Source organism: Xiphophorus hellerii, chromosome 12, assembly GCF_003331165.1.
Source record: "Xiphophorus hellerii strain 12219 chromosome 12, Xiphophorus_hellerii-4.1, whole genome shotgun sequence".
NCBI lineage: Eukaryota > Metazoa > Chordata > Actinopteri > Cyprinodontiformes > Poeciliidae > Xiphophorus > Xiphophorus hellerii.
In genome coordinates, this window is record NC_045683.1 from 302,906 (window position 1) to 324,943 (window position 22,038).

Sequence of the window (22,038 nt, forward strand, 5' to 3'; positions counted from 1 at the left end):
TCTGGTTCTGGTTCTGCTCTGCATCCCCAGAACCAGAACCAAACGAGGAGAAGCAGCTTTCAGCATCTATGCACCACAAATTTGGAACAAACTTCCAGAAAACTGTAAAACAGCTGAAACACTGACTTCTTTTAAATCTCAACTAAAAACCCACCTGTTTAGAATTGTATTTGAAATGTAATCAATTACAAATTTATTGATGGAACTTGACTTAATGATTGATTCTATGTTGCTTTGTGATTCTGTGTTTGTAATGATGTAAAGCACTTTGAAATGCTGCTGAAATGTGCTATACAGATAAAATTTGATTGATTGATTGATTGATTGATTGATTGCTATTAAATGGTCGTAGAGATTTGGTGGAAAATAATCAGAAGAAAATGTTGTCAGTTGTCAGTGGGAACAAGCAGAAAGCAGCTTTACTCAGAGCATTTAGATGGAGGAATGGACTTTATTCCATTTCTGGAAAAATGCCGCCGACCCGAGAACAGCTGGATGCAGACGGACGGTTTTAAAACACAAAATGTCTGGATGAAGGTTTTGTCATCATTACATCGTTGTTGTCAACGCACCAGCAGCAGGTTAAACAGTTGTCTAACCAGGTGATCTCCTGATTCTGGTTCCGGTCCGGTCAGGCTCCGGTTCCAGTCTGGCGCCCTCTACACCAGTGGCGCCCAGTGCAGAGAGCCGACGGCCAGCAGCGCCTGGCAGGCGGCCGAGTCCAGCCAGACGGACTCCACCAGGCTGAAGAGCAGGAACCCGAGCGCGAAGCCGCAGCCGACGTCCGACAGGTGATGCTTCCCCAGCAGGACCCGGGACACGCCCACCAGGAAGGCCCACAGGTACAGCAGGATCCGGAGGGGTACCTGGGGGGCAAAGGTCGGCGTGGGGTCAGCTCCGCCGAGATGCGGGCGGCGACCGGCGGCGTCCACTCACCGCCAGCACCAGGTGGTTCAGCAGGAAGCGGGAAACCACGACGGCCCGGCTGGCGTGGGCGGCGGGGAACGAGTACGAGTCCAGGGCGACGCGGTCCAGGAATCCTGGGGGGGCGTCCCACGGGCCGCGGCGCCTCACCAGCTTCTGGACGCCCGCGACGGTCATCAGGTCCAGGAGCAGGGCTGGGGGTCAAAGGTCATCAGAGACAGACGGTTCAAAGGTCACCAGAGACAGATGGGTCAAAGGTCATCAGGCTCACCCAGCAGCAGGTTGACCAGGACTTCCTGTCCCGCCAGCGAGTCGCTGCGCCACAGGCAGAGCAGCGTCCCGCAGAGCCAGGGCAGCGCGTGTCCAGAGAAGGCCAGCAGGGCCACCATGGAGCGCAGCGGGGCCCCGGGGCCGCGGGCCCCCACGCACACACCCAGACGCCTGGACAGGTTGATGTCGATGGCGAGCAGCGAGTTGATGGCGATGCCGCGGAAGGACGGGTTCAGCTGCATGCAGTCCTGCTCGGGCCAGCGGGACCCGTCCTTCGGAACCCCGTCTCCTGATGGGGCCCCATCGGAGGAGTCCCTGGACCCCCTGGGGGCACAGAGGGACAGACGTAAAGGACTGTTGAGAACTTTGTCACATCGTCATGGTAACAACATTCCTACATCTCCATGACGATGACTCTACAGAACCTCCAACACCAGAACCAGAACATTGAGCGACAGCAGAGCGGGGTTCACACCCAACTCACTGCTGGTGGGGGTCAGGGGTCAGCCTGGCTTCTTCTAGACTCTTACCTCCTTGTAGCGGTGGGCGGAGCCTCTTATCTTCTAGTAGTGGTGGGCGGAGCTTCTTACCTCCTTGTCGCGGTGGGCGGAGCCTCTTACCTGCTAGAAGCGGTGGGCGGAGCCTCTTACCTCCTTGTCGCGGTGGGCGGAGCCTCTTAACTTCTAGTAGCGGTGGGCGGAGCCTCTTACCTCGCCGTGGCGTCATCCTGCTGACTCGGCCGTCTCGTGGCGGTTCTCCTGGCCCGCCCCTCCCCGGAGGTTTCTCTGCGGACCGGCTGGTTCAGGGACATGAACTCGGGACGGTTCAGGATGTTATTCCAGTCCCTGGGCCGGCTCCGGGTCTGGCTGCCGGGCATGGTGACGCTGCAATGGAGGACCGGGACAGAACCGGGACAGAACCGGTCCGACTCAGAGAAGCTCTGCTATAAATACACTTGCTGGCCTCTTTCTACTGCTGTCAGCTGCTCTGTGTGTGTGTGTGTGTGTGTGTGTGTGTGTGTGTGTGTGTGTGTGTGTGTGTGTGTTTGTGTGTGTGTGTGTGTGAAACCAGAGCTCAGACCCTCTAAAGTCGTTTCCCGCTCATCAGCGGACTTCAGACTTTATAAAAGTAGCATTTCTACATTGGTTTTGTTTTTTATTTACTTGCACATTAAACCAGATTTATGATCAATAATTTTCTCATTTTTCTCATTTGCTGCTCATTCAGAAAACGTTTTGTGACCAAATAGTGCTTGAATGCAACATGACACCTATTTTCCGATTTCCTCAAATGCACCACATTTCCAAAACAACCAATGAAAACAGTTTTTGCCAATGTGCTGGTGGTGAGGAATCTATGGCAAGCCGTTTTAACATAAATTCGGTTTTACATTCCAGATATCTCAAATTGTTTTATGATTAGACGTTTTAGCGATTTCAGATATCGCTAATTACATTCTGACTAGTCGAAATGACGTCAGATTTACCATTGACTTGTAAGGAGACTTCAAATCCAGATATCTACAATGAATTACTATCTGAAATACACATTTCAGATATGTACAATTAAATTATGATTAGTCATCATTTAATTCAAGATATCTCGATTTGAGTTTTGACTAGTCATAATTCTAATTAAAGATATCGAATGACAACATAATTCAAGATATCTTAAATGTATTTTTGGATAGGAGAAATGTAGTTTTGACTAGTGAAAACTAAATTATAGATATCTTAAAAGCAAATAAAGTGTAGACAAAACTAAATAAAAAATATCTTGAATTGTAAGTTTGATTAGTCAAAATTCCTCTCTAAATGAATTAGAGATATCTTGAATTATTCAGCTTTTCCATTTAAGATATCTTAAATTGTAAATACGGATGTTTCCCGTCAAATGACGGATCCAGCGTCGTAATTTGAGATATCTTGAAAGGAATTTTGACTCGTCAAAATGTAATTGAAAATGTCTTAAATTATTATTCTTCCTAGTCATATTGTAAATACAGATATCTTAAATTACCATTCCAGATAGTCAAAATGTAATTTTGTCTAGTCAAAATGCATTTTTAGATATCTAGGATGTAATTACGGATAGTCAGACGAAACCGAATTTATGTTAAAACGGCTTGCCATAGAACTGTTTCAAGCCCAAAGAACCAGAGAGAGAATATTTTCTAATCAGTATTTATTCCAAGTCTCTGCTCACTGAGAAAGAGCCTGGAGCCGAACTCAGGTCCAGTTTGTACTCATTCATTCATTCATTCATTCAGAGTTTGATAATCTACTTACAGAGCAGACAGCAGAGACACGGATCGTCATGAGAGACGAAGAACCAACTCAGTGACTTCACTGTAACGCCGAGGCCAGAGAAACTGACCGGATCTCCTGCTTCACACAACAATCAGACAGAAACTCAGTTAATAATAACAGGAACCGAAAGATTTTCCTACTGAAGCAGATCGAGTCGTTCATCAGGTTTGTTACGTTGAAGTTTTCACCATTCAGTCCCAACCAGAACCTGTGAATGAGGCCTCCACCTGTTAGCTAAACCTGTTAGCTCCACCTGTTAGCTAAACCTGTTAGCTAAACCTGTTAGCTCCACCTGTTAGCTAAACCTGTTAGCTAAACCTGTTAGCTCCACCTGTTAGCTAAACCTGTTAGCTAAACCTGTTAGCTCCACCTGTTAGCTAAACCTGTTAGCTCCACCTGTTAGCTAAACCTGTTAGCTAAACCTGTTAGCTCCACCTGTTAGCTAAACCTGTTAGCTCCACCTGTTAGCTAAACTTGTTAGCTAAACCTGTTAGCTCCACCTGTTAGCTAAACCTGTTAGCTAAACCTGTTAGCTCCACCTGTTAGCTCCACCTGTTAGCTCCACCTGTTAGCTAAACCTGTTAGCTAAACCTGTTAGCTCCACCTGTTAGCTAAACCTGTTAGCTAAACCTGTTAGCTCCACCTGTTAGCTAAACCTGTTAGCTCTACCTGTTAGCTAAACCTGTTAGCTAAACCTGTTAGCTAAACCTGTTAGCTCCACCTGTTAGCTAATCCTGTTAGCTAAACCTGTTAGCTCCACCTGTTAGCTAAACCTGTTAGCTCCACCTGTTAGCTCCACCTGTTAGCTAAACCTGTTAGCTCCACCTGTTAGCTAAACCTGTTAGCTAAACCTGTTAGCTCCACCTGTTAGCTCCACCTGTTAGCTAAACCTGTTAGCTAAACCTGTTAGCTCCACCTGTTAGCTAAACCTGTTAGCTCCACCTGTTAGCTAAACTTGTTGAACCTAGAGGATGTCAACATTTTATGTTAAAACTGCCTGCCATACTCTCTCTTTACTCTCTGTCACTAAATCTGAAATAAACTAGAACAAACTGGCTAACACTTTATATTTATAAAAATAACAATTATTAATTAATTACTTTATGAAACTCTAATTATTCATGTAATTAGAGGCTGAGTACAGAGAGCCGGTGGATCGCTTTGTGTTATGGAGGGAACAGTCAAATCATCTGAAATGTGAACAAAAGGAGATGATTGATGGTTTCAGGAGGAACAGGGTCAAAGGTCAAACCGTACTTCCATCATGGGAGAAGAAGTGGAGGAGGAAGATAAAAACCTGGATGTTCATCTGGACCACAGAGAGGAAGGAAGAGAAAATCCTTCAGGGATTGGATCTGCTGTCAGAACCACCAGAACCACCAGAACTATCAGAACCAGGAGCTAAAGAGGCTCAACAGCCTGATAAAGAAGGCTGGTTCTAGTTCAGTTCTGGTTCAAAGAATGCAAAGAAGAACTCTTCATACAATCAATGAAGTTCTGGCAGAGCGTCTTCAGTCAGAGGCGTCTTCAGAGTCACTGTAGCACAGACTGCTGCAGGAGACAGCAGCAGCAGCTACAATAACTGAAGAATCTGAATTAATGATTCATTAAATTAGATTCACTAAATTAATCTAAATGAACAATTCAGATTTTTTTTATTTTTAATTAAAATTGTACTCTCTCTTGATGACGTCACAGAGAGCTCAAACCTCGGCTACTCCTCCGGCGGAACCTTTGTTCCTGTCCTCCGTTGCTACCCGGAACATAATGCAGACGGACGGTTGCTATGGGCAGCCGACGCTGTGTGGCGGCTCGGGGCTAACCGTTTGCTGCTAACGGAGCTAAAAGCCGTTTCAAAGGAGGAAAAACGTCATTAAAACGTCATAGTTCGTTTGCTTGATCGGATTAGTTACGTCAGCGCTACGGTACGTCACATGTGACGTATGCACGGTGGAAGATTAGCCGCCAAAACCCGAAGCTCAGCGTTTTAACGGTACGGCAGCCTGGAGGGACCTACGGCAGAACCATCAGGGTTCTGTTGGACTTTGGGTCTCTGGGAGGAGCTGCAGGTCAGTCAGAGTTCTCAGGTTCGGTTCCAGTTCCTGTCTGGACCAGAACCTATATAAAGTTTTGTCTGCTCCTCCTTCAGGTCGCTGATGGGTCGGAACCGAGCCACTGGGCTCCAGAACAGTCCGTGTCCTTCATGGCGGCCCAGGAGTCAGCATGTCGGACCGTGAGCCCGCTGTAGAGGAACCGGGTCCGACCGGTACCTCGACACGGCCCGCTCTGGCGACAAAGGCCCTGTCGGAACCGTTTGGCCGGCTCCGGTACCGGGACACGTCGCTGCTGATCTGGCAGCAGCAGCAGCTGGAGCTCCGAACCGGACCGCCCGCCTCCTACTTGACCCGGAGCCAGTCCGCCTGGTACAGCAGCTACGGAAACCAGGCGGTACTGGTCCGGAACCGCACGGCCCAGCAGGGTTCCGAGGGCCAGTCCAGGATTTGCAGCATCATGTAGAGCAGACCCAGAGCCCGCTTCGGCCCAAACCATCAGAACCAGACCGGGGTTAGTCTGACAGAACCGGACAGGTGATATACCCGAACTTCAGCTCCCTGACCCGGTTTACAGGTTCTGATCCGGGTTACAGAGGGTTCTGTGGGTTCAGACTGGGCCTATGTGGATCAGCTGGTGAAGACTGACTGGGTTTGGACCGGACCAGAACCTACCGTGACCTCTGACCTTCTGTCTAATAAATCCTGTTTCAGCAGCTGTTGTCGTTTCTCTCTGAAGCCAGCAGGGGGCAGCATCACGGTGCTGCTGGTTCTGGATGACGGAGGTCCAATCAGGGCTCGTCTGTCTGCTGAGACCAGAATGCATTGCGGCCCCAGGTTCTGATTCTCGATTCTCACGGGGAACCAGTTGAGAACCGGTTCTGGTTCTCTGAATTATTTGGTCCAACTGGACTCAATCTGTTTGTTCCGATTATCAGAACCAAGAAGTATTTGGACCTCCATCACTTCAAACACGTCCAGCAGGGCGCGCTTCCGGTTCGGCCCTGTTCCGGTTCGGTTGGGTTGGCCCAGGATCAGTCTGGTCAGTTTACAGAAGGTGAAGTCTGAAGGAAACTACGGCGGGCGAAGAGGGACAAATCACCATAGTAACGACCTAAGCGTCATTAATGAACCAGAAATATTTTTATATCACACTTCAAATGTTATGATTTTATTAACTATTAATGACTTTATAAATTAAACTTCACCTGTCTGTGGGCGGGGCTAGCAGACTGAGACCTTCACTTCCTGATTGAAGCAGCCAATCAGTCACCAGGATCTGTTCTAGCCACGCCCACTGGGTCTGATGGTCGAGTTTGAGTTTTCATGTAATGGACCTTATGACAGGGCCGCTTTTCATTGGCTGATGCCCATTCTACGTGGCCGTCTCACAAACACACTTAGCTTTAGCCAAGTACAGCTAAAGGCAGAACTGATACAACTTGTACACCTTGAAGCCTGTCTGCTACACAGTCTGACGTTAGCTAAACAGATCAATATACAATGTGTCTGTATCTGACATACACTAAAGATTTTATTTTAGCAGAAAAGGCTTTGGACTAAACTGTTACTCCTGTTAGCCACGTTAGCACCAAGTACAGTGTATCAGGTCTAGGCACACTCAAACATTTGCCAACAAACCACAGGAATCACCCACTGATTTCAAAACGATGAATGCCCGACTTACCCAGCCTGGCAAGACCAACAGACATCAGTGATCTTGTCCACAGCTATATTGATGTAGAGGGTGGGTGGATCTGCCATTTTCCTCATGGAGCAAAAGCATTTTGCTGTGACATGAACAATGTTGGAGGCGTCACAAGGCTCAAACACCTTGATCTCATCCAACAAGGATGACATGAACTTGTTGGTTCCTCTGTATTGTAGCAGCTGATATATTGTTAAACTCCGGTAGAAATGATGCACTAATGGAGTCAGAAATTCACTGCAGAGAATCAGTCCGAGTGGAAGACGCCATGTTTACAGAGAAACAACGCGCCGCCAGGCTTTGTTTGTGAGACTTGAGGCCACGTGGGATTTTCTAGATCGGTTGTGGGCGGAGCTTGGTAAGGTCCATAAATCATGAATTTTTATTAAAGCAGGTGTCAAACTCCAGTCCAGGAGCCTCTGCTGCTTCACCTGAACAGAATAATGAGGTCATTAAGGTTCTGGAGAACCTTAAGGTTCTGGTGATCCACCGCAGGAGGTAATGAAGCCGTTTGATTCCAGTGTTTTGTAGCTGTGGCTCATTTAAAACTGCAGGACAGAGACTGGAGGCATTAAAGTATTTCTGAATCTGCAGTGTTGATGACTAACGAGTCATTTGTTGTAATTTGGCCCTCTTCGCTCTCTGTAGGAAAGGGGGCGGGGCCAGCTGCTGCTCTGCCAGCCAATGAGAGTCGAGTCTGTTGGTCAGTTTATGTGTTTATTTATGAAAACAAATGAAGTCAGAAAATAAGGATCCTGTTTGAGTAATTACATCAATTATTAATCCACTTGATGGTTTTAGTCGGTTCCTCCTCTGCGCTGGGTTCTCCTCCGACCCGGTTCTGGTCTCCGTCTATCACACAGCTACTTACAGCTACTATACAGTGCTCAAACATACAGAAGTAACGTACGGCCGGAGTGCATGCAGATACATAAAATCACTTTTTTCTTCCTTTTTCTTATAAAATACAAAAATTAACTATCAGCATCAAAGCTCCACCATCAACTAAAAACAAAGGGGGGGGGAAGGGTTACTGTGGCAACGGGCTGTCCGCTGGGGGCGCCGCTGCTGATCCGTCTCCATGACGACCACACTGCCAAGGAAGGCTGCGAACTTTGGTTCAATATTTTAAAAAATAAAAACAATAAAAATCCAACTGAACTGTACACAGACGGGCTGCAGAGGGCGCTGCAGGGCTCAGCCAATCAGAGACTCAGGGCCCACAGAAACTCCCGCCCATCTCCTTCCTGATTGGCTGTTACTCTACATGATCAGTTCCGTCACATGTGCAGCAGAAGGCGCCGTTCTCCTTCCTGTGACCTGGCGCCGACCCAGAGTCCGGTTCATGAGCCACCGACGCCAGAACCAGAACCGACCGCTGAGGCCCGATTCTGGTGGAACTGGTGGTACCGCCTCCCGTCTGATCCTTAAAAAACATTGAGAAGCTCCTCGGGTCGGATCAGAACCTTTAGTCTCTGGGGCAGGGACCGGGCCTCCTGCGGTTCTGGACCCGGACGGAGAGGGTTCAGAGTTCGGACCGGACAGCGGCAAAAACATCATATACTGAGAACTTTAGAAGACACAAACGGGTCAGAACACGACCGGAAAACCCAAACAGAAGAAAAAAGGAAATGTAGTGTTAGGAATCTGCCTCGTTGGGTTACCGTGGCGACGGCGGCGCCCGGACCCACAGGGTTCTGGTGAGAGGCCCGGCAGAGAACCAACTGGATCTGGTTCTGTTCAGGAGAACCGTGGAGCCCGAGGACCAGAAGGGTTGGAGAGAGACGAGCTTCTCCTGCGGCGCCGCCTGCTGGCCGCGCCCAGAACCGCTGCTGCACCAACAGTCCTTCAGAACCATGGGGTTCTGCTGGCCCGGCCGCTGCCCAGCCAATCAGATCGCTGCTCTTCTTCCTCTGGTAGCCCCACCCCCTTCCCATCCATATCTCCCATGATGCTTGACGGATGACTCTGGAATGTGTTCTGAGGTCAGGGGTCACTGCCGGCCACCCTGGAGGAAGAGGAGGAGGAAGATGATGCCCAGGTGTCCTCCACTCTTCGTCCTCCTCTTCCTCGGCCTGTCCGTGTTTCTCCAACGAAAACAGGAACACTAGGAGCTAAAAAACATGTCGGCCTATTTACATACAGTCTCCGTGTGTGTGTGTGTGTGTGTGTGTGTGTGTGTGTGTGAGAGCAGTCCTGTCTGTGTGAACTGAACCGTGTTCTCAGTCTGTGTCGGAGGAAGAGGAGGAGCCCGTCGAGGAGCTGTCGTCAGACGAGGAAGAGGAGCTGCCACTCAGGCGGCTGGCCCCGCCCCCAGAGGCTCCGCCCCCAGCTGCCTTTTCTGGAAGAGAGAGAGAGGGGGGGAGTTAAAGATGGCGTCCTGATCATGTGACCTTTGACCTCCCCCTACAGCGACCGGTTGATTTGCAGGGCAGGGTGTGTTTGGGGCGTCCAGAGGGCAAAGGGCGTTTCCCTGGAGACTCATCAGGACTTTTTATTTTAACAACAGAACAGGTTTCAGCCCAGCGGGTCATCCCGAGCGTTTATGAAAGGTCACTGCCGGGCCTTGACCCGGCGACCTTAGAGGTCAGAGCAATAAGAACTCCCTTGGCTGGAGCTGACTGACGTGGACAGAGCCTGAGCGCTCACTGCGGTCTGAACCTGGCCTGCCGGGCCGATGCATCGCTCACCGATCAGGGAGAAGGAAACCGCTTGATGACCACGCTGCTGGCCGCCGCCTTACGCTCCTGTTGTCCAGTGAGGGCGGGGCTTTGAGAAACCAAAGTGTTTCCCATGATGCCCTGGGAAGGCTTTAGTAGGAGGTGGTGAGCAACGGCCAGTTGGTCCCCAGACCGCTACAGGACTTGGTGGAGCGAGTGGAGCTGGCGCCCCCTGGTGGAGTATTAAGTCTCTGCTTCCATCTTTTTTTTTCTCGAATCGCGTGGCTCAGCCTCATTTTAAAAAATCTACAGTTGACGTAATTTTCCTCAGCAGGTTTCACTCACTAACTAGTTTCTTTGTGTAAACAGCCCGTTGCTATGGCGACAAGCGCAGTACTCACGCAGCAGCTTCCTCTGCTTCTTCTGCAGGCAGGACTTGACGTAGCGCTCCAGCTCGCGCAGCGTGGAGGGTTTGAGCGTCTCGAAGTCGATCTCGATCTCGTCGGGGTTCGAGTCCCTCAGCGACGGCTCCCTGGACTGGATGATGTGGACGACCCGGCCCAGCTTCTCCCCCGGCAGCCGGTTGATGTCCAGGCTCAGCTGCCGCTTCTCGTCGTACGACATCGGCAGGGACGACTCCTCGCCGTCGTCGCCGTTGGCCGATCCGCCGCCTGACGTCTTGTTGGCTTTCTTCGGTTGCCTGGAAACAGAGAACGGACGCGGTGGGCCCAGGAAGCTGCATCATGGCTGCAGGCGGGTGAAAGGTCAGGCGGCTCGTACCTGGTGGGCGGTACCGTGCTGTTGGCTTTCCTGGCTGGTGCTTTCTTCTGATTGGCTGGCTTGGGTTGCTGAGCGGCAGCCTTGGGTTTCTTCTCTTCTTCTATCTTGGCTTTGTTCCCTTTGTCCTTGTCCTTCTTCTTCTCTTTGTCCTTCTTCTCTTTCTTCTTCTTTGGCTTGCTGACAGGCGCCTGCGACAGCACGGCCAGCTGCTCGTGCACGGCCTTCAGCTGAAGGGACACACTGACAATCAACCCGCCGCTCGCAGACACGCCCACAGCAACGTACGGCTACGCAAATGTGATTCAGACAAAAGGAGAAGGAAACCAGAATGTTCTTGACCTGTGATTGGTCGGCAGCACCAACCTGCTCCTGTAGCTCGGCCAGTCGGGTGGCTCGCTCCTCCTCGGAGTCCGACGATTCGTCGGAGGAGGAGTTGTTGCTGCTGTCGGAGGAGGCGGTGCTTTTACTGACCACCGGCGTGGTGGACGGGACCGACACCTCCAGGCCCTCGTCTGGGATCTTAGCAAAGCGCATCTCGAACACGTCCTGCGCAGAGAGACAGGGCGGGGTCAGGGCGGCGGCGGGCGGCCAGGCAGGGCGCCGGCGCGCTGACCTACCTGCAGCTTGCGGGCCATGGCCACCACCTCGTGGTCGGGGGGGTTGTACTTGTAGCAGTTGGAGAACATTAACCTGACGTCCGTGGCAAAGCTCTGTGGGTCGCTGTATTCTCCTTTGTCCATTTTTTTCTGCAGATACACAAACGCATCACCGTCAGCGCTACAAGCTCCGCCCCCAGCCGGCAGCTGATTGGCTGCTGGTTTTTGTGCCATTAATATAGATCTACAGAAACACCAGAAGAACTGAAGGTATGGCAGGCCATCTTATCATAAAAACAGGGTTTATCTGTAACCACATTCCTAAATACGAGTTTATCAAAAGATTACAATCTGTCTCGCCTGAATCAAACTTTTAGACTTTTTGACTAAAAAAAAATTCAACATGTCTCCTGTTGTATTCATCACATCAGTTATTACAACTACAAACAATTTACAAACTACACATTTAAGACTGCTGCAGAAATCTGAAAAGATTGTTTTGATTTTCTGCCAAGACAAAAGTATTAAACTATGTGATCTGAACCAACATGGAGCTCCTCGCCGAGCGGCTAGCGGCACCGCGGCTAGTCAAGCGTTAGCTAGCTAGCTGCTGCTCCTGCTGCAACCAGCAGCTCAAACTACAACAGGATGGCAGACCTTCATAATAAAAGCCTTCTCCAGATAGGAGGCGAGAACAAGTGAACCCAGATGGACCATGTGATCCAGAACCAGAATCGGGTCTCCGGTTCTGGTTCTGGCTGAGCCCGGTGGTCGCCGTGTTTCTGAGGAAGCTAAAGGCTAAAAGACAGGAAGTCTGAGAAAACGACCAGATAATCAAGTTACTGGGAAACAAACAGCAGGAAACAGGAAAACCTTCAAAATAAAATCATTTCTGGTTTTAATAAATAAAGCATCAGAAAGGTTTCAGTCGTTTATCCACAACAGAGACAGGAAGTGACTCCAGAGTAAAAATCACTCTGTGGTTGATCCTGAACACACGATAAACTCCCAACACTCTGGTCCTGGTCCCAGAACCAGAACCAGAACCAGGACAGTGAGGACAGAGATGTCTCTTGCCTGACTGTGCGGTTCTGACCCAGCTGGACCAGGCTGAACCGGGCCTTACCCGGACGGTGCTGAGGTCCATGGGGTGCTTGATGATGTCATGATAGTCGTGCAGCTCCAGCGCCTCGGCGTCCACCGGCTTGTAGAAGGGCCAGGCGTAGGCGGCGTGCTTCTTGGACAGCATCTCCTTCAAGATGGCGTCGCAGTGCTTCATCTGCTCCCCCAGCTTGCCGCCCTTCCTGGCACCGGCCCCCGCCCCGCCCAGCGCCGCCTCGCCCCCCGCCGCCTCCTCCACCGTCTCGCGGCGGGTCTTGGCGGGCCGGGCGGCGGCCTCTCGGCGGGAGGAGGCCAGCTTGGCCGGCTTGGCGTCCTGGGCGGACGGGGAGTCGGCGCGGCCGGCGGAGATGGCCGATGTGGTCGGGGTTGTGGTGTCCGCTTTCCTCTTCACGCCCTTCTTCTGCTGGACACACACACACACACACACACACACATGAGCGCCAACGCTTGGAGCGCTGTTGATTCTGACTCGCATAAATGATTCATCGGATGTTTCCACCGTCGTTTCAGCCGCCATGTTTGCTTCTCTTTCACTTTTAAAACCTAAACTTTGACTTCTTCATGTTTGACTCCAAGTCTGAACATTTTAGGAATAAATAGTGTTTTAATACAAGAATCTCCATTTCCTGGAGTTACTGTTGGATTAGTATAGAAATGCATAAATGTTTTGACATAATAAAGAGTTTGCAGGGGTTAAACACAACCCACATATGGAGGCCTTAGTTCTTGACGCAGCTGTCGCAGGTTCGATTCCTGGCCTGATGACCTTTGCCGCATGTCTTCCCCTTCTCTTATTACCCACTTTCCTGTCAATTAACTATCAAATAAAGGAAACTAGAGCCAATAAAACCTTTAAAAAACATCATGTCACTGCAGAACGTTTGATTACTGATTTACTCAGATACAGATTTGACTTTGGATCTTCAAAACCTCAGTCAGCTGGTTGTCAGATTCTATTCATATCAACATTTTTAAAATTTGTATTTTTATTAAACGTGTAATCATTAATACTTGGATGTGTAAAGTTATGTTTTAACTTGTTAAAGGGTTGTGTTTTTGGGTGGAAGCTTTTCTGTTATTTAATTTCTCATCTGAATTTTAATTGTGCAAACTGAACTGACAGGAAGTCGTTTCAGGTGAAGCCGTTACCTTGACGACTGGTTGTGCAGAGGGCATCATGGCCGCCGGGGGCTGCGTGGCGGGTACAGGTGTGGGCGTGGTCGAGATGACAGGAGTCTGGGTGGGGGAGGGGGACGGGTACGAGGGAGGCGGGGAGGCGGAGGACTCGGCCTGCTGACTCACTGAGGGCGAGAGACAGAGAGAGAGAACAATTACAATTGTAAGACAATTACCACAACAGAAACGTACAAATAAAATATACATTTGTAAAAATGGAAAAATACAGACTTTAGATCTTTCCTAAAAAACATTAATAATCCCTCAGATAGGCCTGTCACGATGATAAATTTTGCTGAACGATTAATTGTCTCAAAAATTATTGCGATAAACGATAATATTGTCTGAAGACCTTTTTACACTGATTTAATGGAAATGATGTAATAATGCAGGTGATTTGCTGCCAAAGATAGATACACTTTATTTTCAAAAGAATATTTAACACTGGAGCTGATAAACTGTAGTGGAAAAATTACAATAAGGTTCCACCTGCTAGTTGTATTGCTGTATTGTTTATTTTAAGTTCCTGTATTTTCCCACCAAGTTAAACTATTTTGGTTACATGTACAAGGTTGGACGTTGTTTTCCCAGCTGCATGGGAACCAGTCTGTTTCCAGGCTTAGGATCTTTTATCCCTTTGTATAAAACTCATGTGTTTCTCTGCCTGGCAGCTTTTCATCCAGACCTGCTTCATTACTGATTGTCTCTGTATTCTGATCAATATATGAATAAACCTGACTGAGTGATTTCACCTGAACAGTGATTGGAAATAGTATTTTTTCCACGACATATACAAAATAAACAAAACAATCAGAAATAAAATGGATTCTCAGTCTCCATTAACAAAAAACGCACTTGAAAAGAAAAAACTAAACAACATAAAGCCAAAGTGGAAATAAATACTGCATTCAACCAAAAGAGTGCAGATTATGAAGTCTGTATATTATGTTGCCCTTCAGTAATAATTAGATTTAAATAGAGAAGATGGGCACATCGACTACCTGATGCAATAGTTCACACTACATGATTTTTTGCTCCTATTTTTCCCCTTACAACAATCTTAAAACGTTGGTCTTTCTAAGATTGTGTGGTGTGTTACGGTAGATCGTCATTGCAGCTCCGATCTAAATCAGGGTTTTTCCCCGACTGGGAGCTTTAACTCCACCTGTTGAATGTGACGGGCAGCCAATCAAAAAGCATGGATTCCCCTCCTCGTTTTCTGAGGGGAAATTACGGAGGGGAATCCCAAACAGCTGACACGGCGCAACCCGAAGTCCAGCGGACATTGGAGATGATATGTGGAAACAACATTAATGTTTATTCAACATGCAAAGAATATAGAAATGACAAGAGGAGGAGTTGGAGCCAAATTGCTACCGTAGTTGATAAACCCGGTAACTTTTCAGCTGTTCTTCGTTAACGTGACGTAAATAGGTTCTAATGATTTTCATTCAGTCAGGACTTTACGCTGACACTAGCCACATGCATTGCAGGTAGATTGTAGTAAAGCATTGATTAATGCCTGGTTTTAAAATTAGTTAACTGAACTTGTAGCCATTATTTTGTGCCCATTGTTGGACACCACAGGCAGGAACGAACCCGATGGAACCGTTATAGCTAGGATTTCTGTCGGCTAATGTTTGGGTCTGTCAGGTTTTGAAAATGGGCCGACAATCAGCCGACAGCTCTAAGATCGTGTAGTCTGCGCTGGACTTTACACTGAGGAAATGAGGTCAGAGGTCAGTGGAGAGCACCGGAGTTGAGCCTTTTTTCATTCTGTGTCATCAACAGAAAGAGAAAAAGGCCGGAAGAGACGATAAAGCCGATAATTAAAATGAGGTTGATAATTGTACGATAAATTAAAACTAATTGATTTATCGTTTATCGTGACAGGCCTAGCATCAGCATTGTAATCTTTTCCCTCTGCTTCCATCATTCATTATTAATAAAACCATTCTGATAGTTTTCTACTGCAAGGAGCCAGGTGAACTACAGCTCAGCAAGAATTAGGTTTGAAATGTATCTGTCACACACCTGACACCTCAGTAAGCTAAATGTGCAGTGCTAGCAGCGTTAGCTGTGCTAGCAGTCAGAGTTTCCCCCAGTAAACCTGCTCAGCCGGCAGTCGGCGCCAAGGCATCCGCCGTGATTTTATAATAAAAGATATTAAAGTGACAGGAAATGTAAAAATATTACTGGGTTATTAAATGTTACTTTAACACATGGCCAATGAAATGATATTTAAACCCACAACTAGTCTTAAAAACAACAAATAAAAAAATTTAATTAAGATGAATATCAATTATTTTCACTTCTGTTTAATCCAAATTAAGTCAGCGGCTCCATGAGGCCCCCAGGGGCCATAAATGATCTTATTAACACAAACCACAGATACATAAATGTAACCTGTGTTGCTACCATAGCAACAATCTGATGCTGTGAGTTTAATCTTTGACTTTGAGCTGTTTGTTCATAAATACAAATTAATAAACTGTAATTATAACTGATTGTTTTCAGGTTGGCCAGTTAATCTACTCTCTCTCTCCCAGATTAAATCCAACACAGAAGCTGTTAGCGGCGCTAATGTTTTTAGCAGCTAAAGGGGCCCCTAGGTCAGATTCTGCCCCAGGCCTCATGCAGCCTGGGACCGGCCCTGCAGGATGAGTTCAATCTGCTGCACTGAGATTTAATTTAATGCTAATGTGGCTTTAGTAGCTCTAACATTTCTGTCTGTTGAGTTTTAATAAGAGTCACAGAAACTGTTTTGGTTGCTCCAGTTTATGGACGAGTTTCTCAGATCTCTGGACTCATTAACTCTGTCTGACTAAATGGACAAAACATCTGATATGGTTTGATGCATCGTAACCGGAAAAATATTACTAAAAAAAATATATACAAACAGCGTGATGCGTGACTACGAGGCAAACGTGAAGCTCCTCACTGGCTGAACCTGCATGATGAGGTTAGCGCTGGTTAGTTAACCGCTAACGCGCCAACCAACCGGGACACAGACATGAACTGTACAGGGCAGACAGCGCCACACGCTGGGCAGCTGTTGAGATGGAAACGACCCACATAATTCGTTGTTCACAAATATAAATCATTCTCAGCGCTCCATCAACGCTTCGCTGAAAGCCACTACAAGTTATTCCTGCGGTTCACATAGAGCTAACACAACCAGAGCTAACGCAACCAGAGCTAACACAACCAGAGCTAACACAACCAGAGCTAACACAACCAGAGCTAACACAACCAGAGCTAACACAACCAGAGCTAACACAACCAGAGCTAACACAACCAGAGCTAACACAACTAGAGCTAACACAACCAGAGCTAACGCACTGGGTTAGCTCTGGTGGGTTACAAATTAATAATAAAAAATGCTTAATTTTTTTATTATTATTATTATTTTCTTAAAAATATAATAATAATAAAATACAAGCAATCTTAGCCTGGCAGGGGGGCTAGTAAAGCATGGCAGGCCGCCAGGCTTATAATACACTGGGGGAAACCCTGGCAGCGTTAGCAGCGTTAGCCACAGCAGAGCTGGATGTTTCGGTCCAGCAGCATCACCACGTCCCCCTGTCTGACCTGTGGTGGCCGGCGGCTGCTTGCTCTTGTTCTTCACTTTGGGCGCCGGCGGAAGCAGGGCGACCTCCTCCTGGGGCATCTGAGCCACTTTCTGCAGGAAGATCTTCTCCAGGGCCTGAGCCATCAGGACGATGTCGTCTGTGGGCTGCAGAGACAAGCCAAGGGGTCAGCGTCCGGCCAGTAGGGGGCGCCTCTCCCTCCATCCGGCCAGCAGGGGGCGCCACTCCCTACCTTATTGTAGATGTAGCAGTTGGTGAACATGGTGTTGAAGTCCTGCATGGCCTCGCTGGCACTCCAGTAGTAGTTGTTCTCCAGACGCTTCTTGATGGTTCCCATGTCCATGGGGTTCTTGATCACCTTGTGGTAGTCCTGCAGACAGAGAGGGTCAGCGGCGGCGTGCAGGGGTCGCAGGGCCGTCGTCACGGCGATGACCTACCCAGAGACACAGCTTGATGGCGTCCACTGGCTGGTAGAAAGGCCAGGCGAACTGATGCTTCCACAGAGTCTTTACCACAACGTTCTGCATGTACTGGAGCTGGTTGGTCTTCCTGATGGATGGATGAGAGAGAGGGGGATGAGAGACACGAGACAGAGAGAGAGACAGACAGAGATCAACCCCCTCCTACCTGCCAGGCTTGTTGGGGTTGGACACCTCAGGTGGAGGTGGGTTGGTGATGGGGGGGGGGCTGGCAGGCGCAGCCTCGGGGGCGTCCGACATGGTGGACGATGCAGCAATGCACCTTGGGACAGCAGCGTCTGGCCTGGAGGTGAGAAAACGCGGCTCACAGGTGTGTGTGTGTGTGTGCGAGGCGCTCAGATGTGTGTTCAGTTGAGGAGCTTCAGCTCAGAGGACGCCCCAGAGACACTGAGTCCCATCACACGACCTGCAACACACACACACACAGTTAGCCCCGCCTCCTGGTGACATCAGCAACACCTCCAGATCACAGAAAGTCTCTGTATGGCAAACCATTTGATCATAAAATCAGCTTCACAAATGACATTACTTTATGACATGTTGATGACTGAAGAGTTTCTAGTAAAAATTAGGACATTTCTATCAAGATGTACGGAAGCTTCAGCATGTCTACAATGAACTTCAGATAAATGATTAAATTATGACTAGTCAAAGTAAAATTAGGACATTTTACTTTCTGTTCTGACTGGTCATAACTGTTCTTATCAGACCAAATTGGTACAAATTAACTTGCAGATATCTTGAAAGTAAATCATGACTCAGCAGAAGTTAGATTTCTGAAAGTGTAAGTTTGACTCTGGAATCTTTTTAAGATTTCTGCAAATGAATGACCACATCTGGGATATTTTTAATCTAGATGCTTTTTCCTGCAGGTATCAGTCAGTGACATCACTGATACCTGGAATAATTCATCTGTCAGAACCTCTCAGGGTTACGCAGCAGTTTGCAGATGTCTGCAGTAAGTTCTCCCATAATGCAGTGCTCTTCCTACACTCAGGTATCTTCTGAGTATTTAATGCAGGCAGCTGTTTGGGCAGCCCCAGGGGCCTTACGCACAATTTATCAATTCAGATATCGGAACTGTAGATTTAATCAGTTATTATAATCCGTCTGGATCATCCGGAGCCAGAGAGCGTTTCTGTCAAAGCTCATTTTTACACAGACAACCTGGTCAGTGAACGCATCACAGAATGAGCAGCAGGCCGGACCGGACCTCAGAACCTGACCGGATCGGACCAAACACACCCACTGCTGCTGGAATACAGGAATCTGCGAGGACTGGGTCAGAACCAGAACCAGCAGCATTTCTAATTGAGCTGCTCAGGTTGGTTCTGATTGCACCTGCTGAGGTCAGAACCCGACTCGTTCAGAACCGGGCTTTTACTGTTCTGCTCATTTAAAATAAAGCTTCAGATTCAAACACTGGGTGTTTTCAGAATAGATGTGTTCAGATCAGAACCGCTTCTGGTTGCCACGGCAACACATAGATATAAAAACATGGGAACCCGGTTCTGATCTGATCGACCCAAATCTGGTACTGAAACCCACAGACACAACAGAACCATCCAGAGGTCACAGCTGGCCGGAAAGATCGGCCCGGTCCAACACTGGAGAACCGGTGTGCCGTCAGATCGTCACGCGCTTAGCATGAACTGACGGCTGTATCTGTCAGACAAGTATACGCCGTCATCACCATACGATCTTATTTCATCAGAAACATAGAATCATGACGTAGATCGTTACACACTTTGCTATTAACAGCTGTGTGACATCCTGACTTAGTGGTTTAGTAGGTTAATGAGTTTTATACGGGCGTGTGTCGTAATTGACTGCAGCTTAAGCTAGACTCCGCTTTAAACACATTTTGAAACCACGACAATGCACCTTGCTCTGGTCCGGCCAATCAGGGGAGACGCCGGGTTCAGCGGCCAATCAGGGGAGACGCCGGGTTCAGCGGCCAATCAGGGGAGACGCCGGGTTCAGCGGCCAATCAGGGGAGACGCCGGGTTCAGCGGCCAATCAGGGGAGACGCCGAGTTCAGCGGCCAATCAGGGGAGACGCCGGGTTCAGCGGCCAATCAGGGGAGACGCCGGGTTCAGCGGCCAATCAGGGGGGACTTGTCTCAGGTTTCTCAGAACCTCATAAGGAGCCAAACACCCACAATCTGCTGCTGGAACTCTGGGAGCGTCACCATGTTTACTAGAAAGGTGAATAATTCAGGACAACCGGATCCGACCGGACCATCTGCTTACGGGTCAATCTTAAATCCAGATGAACAGCTCTGTCCGTCCACAGGAGGTTCTGGTAGAACCAAACCCTGTTTATGCGTGGCTTGGTTTGACTGAGCAAAGGAACCCCTCTGATGTTCAGAACCAGAACCAACGGCCCATTTGTCCCATAACACCCCATCCTTTCCTCCACTCAGAACCATGGTTCAGGATCATGTTCTAATGTGGAAGTTCTGATCCAAACCCAAACCGCTCCACACTCTGTCAGACCTGGAAACTAAAGACACATCTAGTTTATCAGAACCACTCACTTATCAGAACCATTTATTCACTCCCACAGCTTCCACTTACAAACAGAATCATTCAGAACCAGAACCGAGCTCAGCCCAAACTAGAAGCTCAATCAGGACATCTTAATGCAAAAAAAACTGAAACCCGCCTGCCAGGTACCGACACAAACCAGTATACCAGATCTCCAGGTACCGACAGAGAGTCCAACCGGACCTTCAGGTACCGGCCGAGAGTCCAACTGTATCTCCAGGTACCGATCCAAACCAGCATACCAGACCTCCAGTACCGACCCAGGCTGTTCCCGGGAGTCCAGCTGCCTGCACGCTTCTGCCGTTATCCCGCTAATGGTAGCTAACAGCTAGCGCCCTCTACACCGCAGACATCCAAGCAAACAGCGGCTCCACCCGCTCCTCTTCCCTCAGCCGTGCAGGTGTTCTGCTAACTGCAGCCTATGATGTTGCAATGGGTGTCTCAGGGTCTCGGTTCTGCTCGTTCTTTGGACCGAAACATCCTCCTACCGAGCCAGAAAAGATGGCGGGCAAGCCTCAGCTAATGGCTTGCTGCTAGCAGACCGAGCGCTGCTCCTTACCGGAGAGCTGTAGGCAGACCCATGGGGCGGTGGACGGACTAGGACTGTGTATGTTAACAACCACGTGGACTTTTTATGGGTTAAGAGAGTCTTTGTCACCGGGCCTTTTGGGTCAGAACTCGAATCTTTGCGGATGTTCCCGCTCCGTGCCGCTAGTCTCTTAGCATGCTAGCTTATTAGCTGTTAGCTGAGCTTTGTCTGAAGGCGCCGAGCGGCCAGCAGCCTTCGACACCACGGCCCGTACCATCCGCACCTTCCGCCCTTTAACCCCGGCACCAGAACCCTCACAGCCGTGTTTACTTTGTATTTTCGGCGCTCCGGTGGTCCAGCGGCGGATCCAGAAGCTCCTCTGCTGGATTTTTATTTAACAGCCAAGTAGCATAATAGATGAGTTATCAGCTGTCCACACTGTGCGCATGCGCTGTGCAAAACTGCATCATGCGTGTTGTTGTGAATTAATTGGCCAGGGGCATGGAGGAGACACTGTGATTGGCTGTGAAGTTTTAATTACGTATGATTTGTTGCTATGCTTTTGATTGGTCAGTAATTTGCCTGAAGTGCTGTGATTAGCTACTAGTATAGCTGGGCTGCCGTGATTGGCTGGCTAATGTTTCTGGTTTTAGAGGCGCTGTGAACCAAACTACATTTCCCAGCATGCAGCATCGGATAGCCTGGGATTCTCCACTGCAGAGATCAGATTCATTTAATCGATCCTAGTTTGTTTTGAACACATCAAATAAAATAATAGCTCTTTAATGAATAAACTAGAATTCATGAGAAGAAATAGATGCATTTCCTAAATAAAACAGTTATTCACATATTTTGTCTAATTATTACAACTCAAACAGTTGTAGTAATAAACTGTTATTTATTATTATATATTTAGGATTCATTTAATAATTATGTTTAGTGCTTTTCACTTATTTACTGTCAATTATGATGTGCAACCATGACAATCTCAAATCTCAAATAATACCTGAACTTTGACCCCAAATCTCATAGGAGCTGAAGAGAATTTAAAGAGGAGCAGCAAAACCCAAGGAGGTGAATTAGCAGAGCTAGCTAACAGCTGATGGTTTCATCCCGGACATGTTGCTGTGGAAAATCATTTCAGCTGCTTGGAAGTTGAGCTGTTAGCATGACGGATACGAACAGTCTACAGTCAGAAGCTTCTTCAGGTTTGTTGCAACGCTGACTGTTGCTGAAGATCCTTCCTGTCCACAGCATCACCATCCACACCGACTCTTTGAAGGTTCCTGGTGGAT

The 22,038-nt window shown here is 48.3% G+C and overlaps 3 protein-coding genes and 1 long non-coding RNA gene across 9 annotated transcripts; 1 reads left to right on the top strand and 3 right to left on the bottom strand.

Annotated features, from left to right (window-relative positions):
* Positions 1-431: 431 nt before the first annotated feature.
* Positions 432-2,587, bottom strand: LOC116729133 (inactive phospholipid phosphatase 7). Its single transcript, XM_032577486.1, has 4 exons — positions 1,905-2,587; positions 1,196-1,518; positions 937-1,118; positions 432-866 (listed from the first exon to the last, which is right to left on the bottom strand). The coding sequence occupies exons 1-4, from the start codon at positions 2,069-2,071 to the stop codon at positions 660-662; spliced, it is 879 nt and encodes a 292-aa protein (XP_032433377.1). The 5' UTR covers positions 2,072-2,587; the 3' UTR covers positions 432-659.
* Positions 2,588-2,890: 303 nt separating this feature from the next.
* LOC116729342 (uncharacterized) lies at positions 2,891-7,049 on the bottom strand. The gene is made up of 3 exons (XR_004341137.1): positions 7,034-7,049; positions 6,512-6,519; positions 2,891-4,452 (listed from the first exon to the last, which is right to left on the bottom strand). It is a non-coding gene; the product is annotated as an uncharacterized LOC116729342 (long non-coding RNA).
* brd3os (BRD3 opposite strand) lies at positions 4,607-6,270 on the top strand. Its single transcript, XM_032577802.1, has 2 exons — positions 4,607-5,572; positions 5,653-6,270. The coding sequence occupies exon 2, from the start codon at positions 5,727-5,729 to the stop codon at positions 6,018-6,020; it is 294 nt and encodes a 97-aa protein (XP_032433693.1). The 5' UTR covers positions 4,607-5,572; positions 5,653-5,726; the 3' UTR covers positions 6,021-6,270.
* Positions 7,050-7,965: 916 nt separating the features above from the next.
* Positions 7,966-21,211, bottom strand: brd3b (bromodomain containing 3b). 6 transcript variants are annotated; one of them, XM_032577795.1, is made up of 12 exons: positions 21,074-21,211; positions 17,814-18,071; positions 17,624-17,735; positions 17,419-17,556; positions 17,188-17,332; positions 13,570-13,721; positions 12,425-12,820; positions 11,320-11,448; positions 11,042-11,248; positions 10,703-10,929; positions 10,324-10,622; positions 7,966-9,603 (listed from the first exon to the last, which is right to left on the bottom strand). In XM_032577795.1, exons 2-12 carry the CDS (start codon positions 17,903-17,905, stop codon positions 9,485-9,487), a joined length of 2,016 nt encoding a protein of 671 aa, XP_032433686.1. In that variant the 5' UTR covers positions 17,906-18,071; positions 21,074-21,211; the 3' UTR covers positions 7,966-9,484. The 6 variants fall into 6 exon arrangements, with proteins under 6 accessions (XP_032433686.1, XP_032433682.1, XP_032433688.1 ...); XM_032577791.1 differs by having other exon boundaries at positions 12,425-12,823; XM_032577797.1 differs by having other exon boundaries at positions 11,066-11,248; positions 21,074-21,210.
* Between the last annotated feature and the right edge of the window lie 827 nt (positions 21,212-22,038).

Bases quoted from the DNA above. Each gene is read 5' to 3' on its own strand.
- LOC116729133 (XM_032577486.1), bottom strand. From the start codon at position 2,071: ATGCCCGGCAGCCAGACCCGGAGCCGGCCCAGGGACTGGAATAACATC. The intron at 1,119-1,195 runs GTGAGCCTGATG...TTTGACCCCCAG, and splicing joins CCTGGTCAACCTGCTGCTGG to CCCTGCTCCTGGACCTGATG. The intron at 867-936 runs GTGAGTGGACGC...TTTGCCCCCCAG, and splicing joins TGAACCACCTGGTGCTGGCG to GTACCCCTCCGGATCCTGCT.
- brd3os (XM_032577802.1), top strand. From the start codon at position 5,727: ATGTCGGACCGTGAGCCCGCTGTAGAGGAACCGGGTCCGACCGGTACC.
- brd3b (XM_032577791.1), bottom strand. From the start codon at position 17,905: ATGTCGGACGCCCCCGAGGCTGCGCCTGCCAGCCCCCCCCCCATCACC. The intron at 17,557-17,623 runs GTAGGTCATCGC...CTCTGTCTGCAG, and splicing joins CCATCAAGCTGTGTCTCTGG to GACTACCACAAGGTGATCAA. The intron at 9,604-10,323 runs GTGAGTACTGCG...TCTCTCTTCCAG, and splicing joins GAAGCAGAGGAAGCTGCTGC to AAAAGGCAGCTGGGGGCGGA.